The sequence below is a fragment of the Quercus robur genome, chromosome 2 (genome assembly GCF_932294415.1).
Source record: "Quercus robur chromosome 2, dhQueRobu3.1, whole genome shotgun sequence".
NCBI lineage: Eukaryota > Viridiplantae > Streptophyta > Magnoliopsida > Fagales > Fagaceae > Quercus > Quercus robur.
Window position 1 is genome coordinate 18462994 of NC_065535.1, and position 12371 is coordinate 18475364.

The 12371-nt window shown below is 31.3% G+C and overlaps 1 protein-coding gene across 1 annotated transcript; it reads right to left on the minus strand.

The window, feature by feature from the left end:
* Nucleotides 1-1962: 1962 nt before the first annotated feature.
* On the minus strand, nucleotides 1963-11466 carry LOC126712756 (glutamate receptor 2.8-like). Its single transcript, XM_050412213.1, has 5 exons — nucleotides 11186-11466; nucleotides 4693-6029; nucleotides 4129-4441; nucleotides 2851-3257; nucleotides 1963-2730 (listed from the first exon to the last, which is right to left on the minus strand). Exons 2-5 carry the CDS (start codon nucleotides 6007-6009, stop codon nucleotides 2098-2100), a joined length of 2670 nt encoding a protein of 889 aa, XP_050268170.1. The 5' UTR covers nucleotides 6010-6029; nucleotides 11186-11466; the 3' UTR covers nucleotides 1963-2097.
* Nucleotides 11467-12371: the final 905 nt, after the last annotated feature.

Consider the following 12371-nt stretch of genomic DNA (forward strand, 5'->3'; position numbering starts at 1 on the left):
GAAAGTCATGTAGATTGTTTTTCTACAGAATTTTCCAACTCAGCCCAAGCACGTTTGATGTGTAGGGTTTATGTTTTGTCTTAAGTATAAAAGGGAAAACCCTAGCCACGTTTTAGGTTGCTCCTTATATAAGGACTCCAAAGTTCACTATATAAGGACTTATCCATATCAAATGAAAGTAAGTTTCCACCACTCCTAAAGTTGGAATTCTTGAGTTCTAGAGAGAAAATTTAACTTAAGCATCGGAGGGTTCTTAGCCGGTTCACCCTGGTCACCTTTGATATTGTGTTTTTTTCTTTTCAGGCCTTCCAAACAACCTCTACCCCATTGAAGCCCGGAGCATTCAGCCTACTGATTTTCTGTGCATCATCAGAACTTTTGTGGACAAAATGGACTAAATAGAATTGAATGGACCGAATAGGACCAAATAGGACCGAAGAGGATAGAATGGACTAAATAGAACTGTTAGGTTCTAAGTTATTAGGAACTAATGTATTAGAACTTCATTTTGTAATGTTGGCAAACCATGATCAAAATAGGTTTTAGTCTTGTTTTAGACTTGCTCAAAGTGTGTTTTGTGTAAAGTTGTAATCGAGTGTACTGCAGAATTTATTGGTTAAGTTTTCCTGGCTCAATCGATCGAGAATTAGACTCGACCGATCGAAAGTTGTGCAGATTTTTCTTTTCTGCAGAATTTTCCAACTCAGCCCAAGCTCGTTTGATGTGTAGGGTTTTATGTTTTGTCTTAAATATAAAAGGGAAAACCCTAGCCACGTTTTAGGTTGCTCCTTAATGCTGTGTGTGTGAATCTTTTATGAGATCAAGAGGTGGTTGCCTTCGCACATACTTAGAGTTTCCAAGATTCAAGATTATGTCAATAACTTGGTGATCATTCAATTGCTGCATTCAAGAGCTTAAAGATACACAAGCGGGTGTTCTTGTGCTTGTTGGGGATTCAAGAAAGATGTAGTCCGTGGACTCAGAGCTGTCACGTGGTCGTGGTAGTAAGTTTCCTACACGAGGTAGCAATAGGATGTTAGTGGTCTAAGTCGCTATTGTGTAAACTTCAATTCTTTCATAGTGAATTCGGTTTACCTTTAGGATAGCTAGGTTAAATCCTCCCCAGGTTTTTACCAGTTTAGTTTCCTGGGTCATCATATCTTTATGTTCTTTATTTTCCACACTTTACATTGATATGATTTATATGTATTAACCTAGATTTGATAATTTGACTAAGTAATCACTTCGCTAAATAACTAGGTTAATCTGGTTTTGTTTAAGGGGTCTAAAAACAAACAAGAACTAATGTGGACCGAATAAGACTTTTGAATATTTATCATTTTATTGCATTTTTAGGGCTCATATTTCTAATTTCTAGTGTCTATTTTAGTATTGTATTTGTATTTTTTAACTCAAAACGAAAGAGTTTAGCCCAAATATAATAAAATTTCATACTTTTCAACCCAAAAATCATGAATTTTTTTTTTTTGAAATTTTGAGCTAAAATTGACAAGAAAACCTATAAATAGAATCAATTTAACGCCCAATTAATCTAAAATGGACTGAAGGTGGACCAAAATTGACCGAGTGGACTGAATTGGACCAAAGTAGACCTAATTGGACCGAATAGAAATTGTTTAATTTTTAGGGAGAACAAATTATCTTCAAAAAAATTTAGAGAAAAAATTGTACATTATATTACAATACAAAATTATTATTTATTCTCACGTATCGCATGGATCTGTGACTAGTTAAAAAATAAAATTAACTTGAGTTAAATTTTAAAGCTCAATTATTTAACCATGGTTGAACAAATCCAAGCTTGGTCTGATACGTTAGTTAACACCTATATCTTGCCATTTGAATAAAAAATTTGCCAATACAAATTCACAAATGTCAAATACATAGGTTTCATAAGTAAAAATTGAATTAGGCTTATGAATTGAGTTACATAATCAACTGAACAAGGCTTGTGAACAAGCTTAAGCTTAGCAAATTTACATATGGATGCCTTCAGTTTTCTACCTCTATACTACCTTTAATTGAGTGTATGCTACGAGTTACTGTGTTACAGTCAAATAAGACATAAAATGCATATTAACAATTTTCATGAGCTATTTCTATGGTTGTTATTCCCTCTTGATTTGGGTAGCTAATTAGCTCGATAACTGGTGCTATTTGAGATGCTTGACCGTTTGGACTAAGAGCGCCATACTCTCTAGGAGGCGTTCCAAAAGCTCCCAAGCAATCACAGGGGGGTTCAGTGTGGGTTGAATAGCTTGATGGACTTGGTGTGTACTTACTGTTTGGTGAGGCTTCACTTGCACCTATAACTTGAACACTATCAATGCCAGTTACGTCTTGCAGTGCCATGTTTCTAAAAGTATGGGATTTGAGGTCTTTTTCGTCAAAGATTCCTAAGGTGTGATGAATTCTTCTCAATATTGAGCCTTCTGAATGAAAGTGGATCAAGATTTGTTGTCTTTCCTTGTAAAGGAACATAGATATGGAGATGATGAGAGACAGTAAGGAAGCAACCCCGGCAATGAGAAATAGGCCCCAAAAGCTAGCAAGGCTAAGACTCGCAGAAGAAACTTGGTTGTTGGAGTTTGTACAATTGTTTTGATTCCCTAGCCATGCATTCTCAATCTCTTTCATTTTCTTTCCTTCTGTTACATTTAAGATTGCCCTTGACACATCAGATACTAAGGGGGAACCTATTGGGAAGACCTGCATATGATTAAAAAAATTCAATATGAGAAACTATGCACTTAAAGCGTGCGCACATACACATGAGAGAGAGAGAGAGAGAGAGAGAGAGAGAGAGAGAGAGAGAGAGAGAGAGCTTACAAAGCCAAACCCATCAGTTTTATAAATTGATTCAACCATGGTATACTTGGAGCAATATTGTCCTAGAAAAAGCTTCATGTAAGGAGTTTCAATAATAGCACCGGCTATACCACCATTAGCACTTCCTTTTGACAACAATTGATCACATTCTTCTGGAGTATCATATATTATAAGTTTATTTTCATCAAACTTCATTTCTTTTAAGATTCCCAAAACAAAAGATCCTCCTTGGTAGCCAACATGCTCCCCATTCTTAATAAGTTGGTTGATATCAGTAACAGTTGGTTGCAATTGTTGAACTGTTAAGAGTGATGTCAAACTTGCAGTGTAACTTTGAGTGAGTATGAGCACCACGAAAACCCATATGATCACCACAAACCTTGCCAAGTTGCTTACCACTCTCTCCCCTGTAAATTAAGGTGAAAGATTTCTAAAAAATACTTAATTGCATCATAAATAACAAATTAATGCAATGTTTGAGATATGCAACTCATCCAAATATATATCACTTTTTTGACTCATAATAATGGATAATAATGAATCTTAGAAATAATATGGACAAAGTTTTTCTTTGATGGACTTGATGAAGGAGATCGTGGTGATTCAAATGACCATATTCTTGTACTTCTGTAGTTAACTTATTAAATTATTTACACAAGTCATCATATAATTCTAAATAATTTATGTAACTAAATGTACACGCGAATACTCATTTGAATCGTCACAAAGTATGTCAGAGGAACTTTTCTCCTAGTTTTGTGGAAAATCCGATTTGTAGTAATATAGGTCACAAATAGTGAACTTCCAGTCCATGACGCAATAATTTTGAGTTTTTTCTTGTTGGTTTTGGAACCCCACATTGTTAAGAACAACAGAGAGGAGGAAGAAAATTATGTTTGTAGTAATATTGGTTACAAACTGTTAAGTCCATTCCATGATCTGATAAGTATAAAAGTTTCTTTATTGGTTTTGGAATCATATCAATTAGAACAATAATAAAAAGATGCATTAATCCTGTGAAGAGTTGTTAGCATCACATTGATAAGAAAAGAAATAAGAAAGCATAGTAGACTAGTCACTATAAAAAGTGATATTGAATCTAGTATTGTATCTGTAAGATAGAAGACAGGACTATAACCAAGTCTTGTATGCTAATTTGAGAGCACTAGAAGGATTAAGTTAAGCACTTATTTCTGTGTATCGTGTATGGTGGTGTTTGTTTTTGTGAAATAAGTTTCTAGAGGTATAATGAAGCAAATGTGAAGGGTTGGAACTTACGTTGTGCAAAAACCAGGGTTGAGAAGGAGTACCATAAGCTTGTTCCAATTTGATGTGAGGGAGGCCCACGGAAATCTTCATTTATTCGGTGCTCAAGAACCCAAACTATAAAGCCAATGAAGACAAAGAAACACCCACTTGTTATCCAAAGGTCCCAGCTTAAAGGCTTCAAGAAAATCCATGCATTTTTACTCCCATTGTCCCTGATTGGCACTACTAATGATACTCCGGATTCAGTGTATGGCAATGTAAAGTCGACAAAGTTAGACCTGTTTGCTGTGATTGTTGGATCTCCTCCCACAGCATCGAATTTCTGTCCAAGTAAAATATTTGCTTAGCTTAAAAGGGGCAATTAAAATAAAAATAAAAAACAAGAAAGAACGAAATTTATATGGGAGATACTTTTATTATGCATTATTGCATGGTATATTTACTCTGTTAGAGAATTTGTAGTTAATTTCTTTTTGAATAGTATAAACATTCCTATATTTAATACTCTGTTGATTGAGCTTTCAAATGTAATCCTAGTTGTTAAAAAATAGAAGGATGAAGGTTTTTACTGACCCCAAGGTATACTTGGTAGACCAAATCATTATAACTACCAGCACTTCCACCACTTGAATTTGCAAACGGAATGAACTCATAGTTAACAGCATATGGTAATGTTTCCATGACAGCATTGAAGACGTCTATGCTGTACCCTGTGACCTGTGTTCTGTTATTGTTAGCATCATGTGTCACCTTAACAAATTCACTAAAACCATTCTTCACTGGAACTCCTATTCTCAACTTTTTCCCATTTGTTGGAACCTCCCAACCTTTTGGGACGGAACTTGAATCGCCTGGCCATATAATAGGTCCTAGATTTTTCTGGGAGGTAGAATATGTGCTTGTGTTTCTTGAATTCAATTCCCTTATGAGTCCATTTTCTGGGGTCCAAAATGCAATCCCTCTCTCTCCATTACCATTCACATTGATTATTTTGAAAGTTGATGATTGTAATTGTCCATTAACAAGACTGAAATCTCCAGCTATGCCTGTAAATCTAGTACCAAATAATGCTTCACGAAGTTTTGGACCATTTTGAGAGACTCCAATGGCTTCAAGATCATTTAAGTTTCTTGAAGCAGTTGTTTGTTCAATGTAAAAATTTGTAGTCCCAACCTTCTCAACTGCCCTGGCTAGTGCTGAAGCAGTATCATAAGCCCATAGTCCTAACACATTCAATTTAGCATTCAAAATGGTTGGATTGTCCTGTTGGAATTTGCTTTTCCATCGAACTCTAAAATTTTCAAGTTCTTTTGTTTCTGAAACATAAGTTTTTACACCCAACACCCCTTGCATTGAGTTAAGGACTGATCGTTCTAACGAACTTAGAGAGTTGGTTATCCCATTGGATGTTATCCAAATATAACCTTCACTCATCATCCCAATCTCTTTTGCTTTGTTGAAAAGCCGAGAACCCATATTGGTTGACATGTGCACTATGAAGACTCTAGTTTGCATTGTCATCAACTTGTAAAGTTCTTCACCAATTTGGTCATCTGTGGCTGATGGAGAAATGATACTCCGATAGGGTACACGGGCATCAACATTTTGCAAGGCATCAACCAAGTAGGGTATTATACCTTCCCCGAATGAATTGTCTACATAGATTGGCACTGCCTCTCTCCATCCAAAGGCTTGAACAATTGCACTTATAGCTTTCACTTGAGATGAATCATTTTGAGCTACTCGAAAAAAGTATGGACTCCGAAGGGAAGTAAGAGAAGGACTTGTTGCTGAGAATGATACAATGGGCACCTGAGCTTTCTCACCGAGATCAATCATAAAGTTGGCTTGCATAGAGTTTTGTGGACCTATGATTGCTTGCACTTCCATGTTTTTAATCAGGTCTAGAGCTGTGTTTCAAAAACAAAGAGAAATTTGTATTATTCACCAGTCAAACTCAAAATTATCAGAAGCTTTAAAAACGAAGGTAGAATTTCATAATCAGCAATGGAAAACTTTAGCAATTAAACAATTAACGTGACTTTGTAAAACCTAATACTCTGTATGCAGAACGCCAATTGTTGGCACTCACTTTGGTAAGTCTCACAAGAACCTGGCGTGGAGTACAACAACAGCAATAACAAACAAATGGGTTGAAGCATGTGATATCACATAATATTTCAAATAAATTGTAAGGGTGTGTTTTGTGTGGTCTTACGCTGAGTCCAATATCAAAGATACATATACAGTTAAATGAAACTCCAATTATGAGTATCGTACTAATGTCAACACATTATGGATCACCTTGTAAAGAATTTTGAAATTGAGGAATCAAAGCTTCAGAGAAAACTATCTGTGATTCTCATTAATTTGTTATAAAAGGAGCAGAGTACAATTAAAAAAAAAAAAAAACTGATTCTTTAACTAACGAGACTACTTAACTAATTTAACTATACATCCCACTAACTAATGAAATAATACACTGATTACACGTGTCTCACTAAATTGTTTCTTTGATATATCAGTTCTTACCTAAACGACTTGTAGCAAAGACATGTACAAACTATAAACTGCAGGTCGTATAACACTTGAGCCTTCATGGGAGCACAATACGCACTCATGATTATAATTGATTAACCACTGTGTCAATGGTTAACTTACTCTTTTTTGTAACAAGATAAACCTTCGTTAAAAATATTTAAAGAATATTAAACAAGTATATAAAGATAATATATCTTACTTAAAAAAATCTTGAGTTCGGGTGGTGGTAATGTGTAAGTTATAATTTTTTAGATGGATGGTTCAACCAATCAATTTTCTTAAATTGAAAAAAGAAAGAAAGAAAGAATTTGATTTTCATTGGTTTAATTCTAAATTCAATACAATAAAAATGCTAACCAAAAAATCAGTTATTTTTAATAGACCAAAAAACTATTTGGTTCACGGTTTTTATAAATCTGAGATTCTTCTCTGAGGAACAAAATTGAGGTGGGATAAACATAAATCATAACATCTCCCCATTATTCTCTTTCCAATAGAAAACAATAAAAGAAATAAAAAAGAAAAAGAAAGAATATGAAAAGTTAAAATTAAAATTTTTGTACACTCAGATCAAGCTATGTATTTTTTGAAACCGCATTAATAATTATAATGGTTTTAGGTAAGATTTCCAAAAAAAAAAAAAAAAAAAAAAAAGCTATGTATTAATTGTGCCCACATAAATAATGCTTATAGGTTTATCTCAAAATAATAATAATAATAATACTAATACTAATTATAATGCTTATAGTTTCTTCTAAAAAAAAATAATGCTTATCGGTAAGGTATTCACAAATAATAATTATAGTGATAGGTATGGTATTACACTAGCAAAGACTTTCCGGTTAAATGGAATCACCATCCATATAAAGATAAGGTGGTGGCAGTCATGTTAGGTTCAAATTGGATAATTGAAAATGAAAATTAAAGTTAAATTAGAAAGCATACCCTGTAACTTTAATATGCTTTTAATTTAGTCTTTTAAGTTTTATTTAATTTTTTTTCATTAAGAATAATTCAAATCTAAAAATAAAGTAGGAAATTAAAATATTACATTGAACAATAATTTTTTGAAAAAAGGTTGAGAAAGTATTCTCAGTTGTTAAGAAAAAATCAGAGATTATGACCATATTTGAGCAGAAAGCAAGCCACAATGGCCAAGTATAGTGGAGCCATAAAATTTTATTTGGGAGCCATGGTTAACCACCATAATCTCATAGATGTAAATTATATATATATATATATATATATATATAAATGAACTGAATCCAATTACTCTAGTCTAAAAGAATAAATATAACAAGTCTATGAGATAATTATTGTATAAATAAAGTTTATTTATAAAAAAAAGTAACCATATTGAACTATGATATATTGTTTTTCTAAATTTTTTCACAATGTATAGTCTTATTGTTAGAATAATATTTTTCATATAATATTTAGGTGGTTATACTAAATAGAAGAAGTAAAATGCACCCATATCCCTCTAACTTTGACAATTTTCTATTTCATTATTATAATCATGTGACTTAGAATTGATTCTATCATACCAGCTTCATCTATTACTTTTGGAATATTATTGGAATTCACTTACATCATTATTCTTTATATTTTTAATAACTTAAAGAATTCTTCTTATATTTTATGTTTTTATACATTAAATTGTAAAAGAGAATTATATAAATGTATATGTTTCTTAAATCAAATGTCATGCACTGAATGGTTTATGAGCAATGTAAAAATTATTTAGAATTATCTCTTTAACAATTTACTTACAACAAGTTACACCAAGATTTTGATTATTTATGATTTGAATTGTAGAGAGGAGATCAAATAATTGAATACTGGATGGAATTCTAAAAAAAAAAAAAAAAAAAAAATCAAAGTTGGGGAAGCATTATTACACGTTGCACGAAAGCAATTACACTCAATTTATAATTTATCTATTATATATATATATATATATATATATTTTTTTAATATTATCACTTAACATATATTTTGAGAGATTAATGAGTTAATTTATTTGAGTATAGACAACAATCCTTTTAAGAAGAAAAAAGGAGTATTGTCTATTGATATACTCAAATAATTAAGAATATAAACACCCAAAAAAAAAAAAAAAATGATGGGGCCAAATGCTCTTCTTTTTTTTTTTTTTTTTTTTTTTTTTTTTTTTTTTTTTTTTTCTCTCTAAAAATTACTTGTGGATATAAGTACATTAATGTATTCAAGCATGTGAAAGGGTGGACTTGGTTAGGTTTGTGCTTATTATTCACCTTGGGCCAAATGCATTCAAGCATGCAACTCACCTTGTGCCATAAAAAGTTTTTCTTTAAATTAGTTTGTAGAGAAAGTTTTCAAACTTTATAGGTTCTGAATTTTGAAAATCTACCTGTTAGATTGCATGTTTTTATTATATCCTTCATACTTGCAAAATTATAAATAGATCAAAGACCTATTGTTATGTTATCAATCAAATATTTAATTTTCAAGTTTTTGTGATATAAAATTATACATAAAAAAAAAGTTTATTAATTGAATAGCAAATAATATCCAATTTAAATGAAATTTGACATGTATTTTAAGAACTTAATTACATGAAAACCAATGGCTAAATTTTCAAAATTCAAATTCAATAAAAAGATATAAGAGTAGTTTGAAGAGTTTATTTTCTAACTAATTTGGAGAGAAATTTTATCTCATTTTGCCAATAGCAACATATGGTGCCACGCCACTGTCCAAAGCCACCCACAACCATTCGCATTCCGTGCCATTAATTAGCCGTAAGGTTCTACCGATCCCAAACAACCCCTTTTTTTTTTTTTTTTTTTTGGGCTCTTTGTTCTTCAAACCAGTATGTCCATGTTCATATTTTTGTGCTTTTCCGACTTTTTGATTTTTCTATTTAGGATACTTTTCATGATGAGTTTTGAGGTTGATTTGGACTTTTCGGATGTGGGTTTTTCTGGAATAAATGCTTTTGGACTTTAGTTGGTTTCTGAGAAACTAGTGAAAGGGTGAGGAAAAGAGCGACCAAAACATTTTTTCCCCATTGATAGTGATTACTATGTTTTGGAATATTTGTTATTTATATTGCTTGTGTAAATTTTATTTCTCAAAAAAAAAAAAAAAAAAACAAACAAACTCTCTTTTTTTTTCCCTTCTAAATTATTTATTTATTTTTTTAGTAAAAAATAAATATTATTATTTTTCTTCTTTAAAAAAAAAATGAAAGCAGAAAATATTAAAATTAACGGGAATATTGGATTGAACTAGATTGAAGAATATTACTAAAAACATATTAAAGTTAATTAAAATACAGAAATGAAAAAGATGAAACTTTGAATAACTAAATTAAAAAAAGTCACATTGTCAAAATAATATTAATAATAATATACAAAAAAAAGGTCAAAAAATCAAATGGACTAATTTGTCATTTAACCTAAAATTAACCAAGCAGAAAAAAGAAGATTATAATTTACTACCTTGTATATCATATATATATATATATATATATATAATCAAAGATTATATATATGATAAACTACCTTGGTAACGTTATACTGTTAAAGGCTAAGATCTTAGTTGTGAACACTTCATGCTACATCTAATATGAATTCAAATTGTAAGGGAAACATAAGAGAAATGTTATAATTCAGCAAAAAAATAAATAAATAAAGGCAGAAGATTTAGAAATACAGTAAGGTAGCGGTCCTTAGCTACCTTTTTTTTTATTATTATTTTTTTTTTTTATAATTCAGTAACATGCAACTGAAATGCATTATTGACTGGTAAGCCATATTTTCTTTGTTAAATAAGAGAAGGAGATTTTAAAACTTCTCGATCTCCCTAAAAGTGATTCTTTCAATGTCCATTTTAAAACTCAATCATACTGTTATAATACTTAATGTTATTATTATTATTATTATTTCCGTGGTTGTCAGTTTGTCACAGCCTGTATATAGCACAGTTCCTTCAATCCCCATATTTTTATGTTATAAACCAAGTCAAATATTCTCTGTTACGTTGAACAGTACTATTAGGTCAACTTCAAGAACAATCTTCCAATTACGAATATTTTTGTATAATCCAGTTCTCTTAAAAGTGGGGCTGGGTTCCTTTTATATATATATATATATATATATATTAATAATCAATGAAAAATTTCTATTTATCCTAAAATATCCTTGCTTCCCAAAGAATTGAAAAAAAAAAAGAATTACAGTAAAGAATCTTATACTTAATTGATATTTTTAAAATATTTTTAATGGAAACAATAAAAATTTAAATTTTCTTCATTGCTGTAATTATCGAATTATTTCTAGAAATTAAAAAATAAATAGAAAGAGACAAATGAACGGTTATAAATATCATACTTTCAACTTTCAAGTAGTACTCAATAGAAATACAACCTAAGCTCTTTCCAATTACAAAATTCTCCTATGTTTGTGGTGAGGAAATGTTAGGGAGTGAATAGTGAAGGAAAAAAGAAAAACTATCGAAGAGAGAGAGAGAGAGAGAGAACCTGCAGCAGCAGCTCCAACAACATCACTTTAGGAGTCCCTGGAGTTAAGAACCAGCCTAGTTTTGTATTGAGGATTAGAGGCATAGAAGTCTGAAAGGGCCATGTTGATGCAACTGAACCCCATCTTCCCATTCCATGTATCGAAATTAAGAATGACACCCAGATTAACTGGGATTGTCGACGTGTTTTGTGCCTTGGCCAACAAATTTCTTTCAGAAAGAATAATGAAGATAAAAAGAGATAAAGCAATTCTGGTAGGCATCTTCATGATTACGTTTGAATATCTTGGTGGCTTTAATTTAAGATGCATGGTCTTAAGTCAGAATTAGTAGTATTTATAGGGCATGGTACGTAGCGTAAGAAAGGAAATTTTGATAAATAACGAATAATATTAAATATATTATTATCAACGCTAATGCTACAATATGGTTACCGAAAATTAGGCCTTCACCAAAAATAAATAAATACATAAAAACATCAAGTTGCAACCTTTTTTTTTTTTTTTTTTTTTTTTTTTTTTTTTTTTTTTTTTTTTTTTTTTGAGAAAGACATCAAGTTGCAACTTAACAATACTAGTTGACAATCTTGTCATTACCATCGATATTGCTTCAGTGTCAAACATCAAATGAGCATCCCAAGATTCAAATATAAGACCTTCAGCTAATTTATTTATTTATTTATTTTAAAATCAGCTCCGGCTATGAAGACTTTTGTGCAATAATATATTAATATAGGCTATATAGCTCGGTATGTACTTCCCATATTGGGAAAATAACAACTCTAATAAAGCTTATTCCCCCCTCTTAAATGACTGCAGGTTCCTCCTTAGTCGTCTCCAGCACTTCAAGGTCAACCATGTCTTCAGAGAAGCTAACAGAGTGGCAAACAAGCTAGCTAAGGAAGGCTGTTCTTCCCCTTTTGATTTTGTTATATTAGAAAATCCTGACTCTGTTGAACTATGTAATATTCTAAGTTCTAATGCACAGGGTCTGTACAATCTAAGGCGCTTTGCCAATATTTCTGTTATTTTGGTTTGATAATGACATGGTTCCTTTTAACCCAAAAAAAGAAAAAGAAAAGTCCCATTTAATACATCTATACAATTTAGCTTATTGCAATGATTAATGTGATGCTAAAGATAGAAAAGGTTGAATGTGTTACATGCATAAATGGGCAATTACCAATA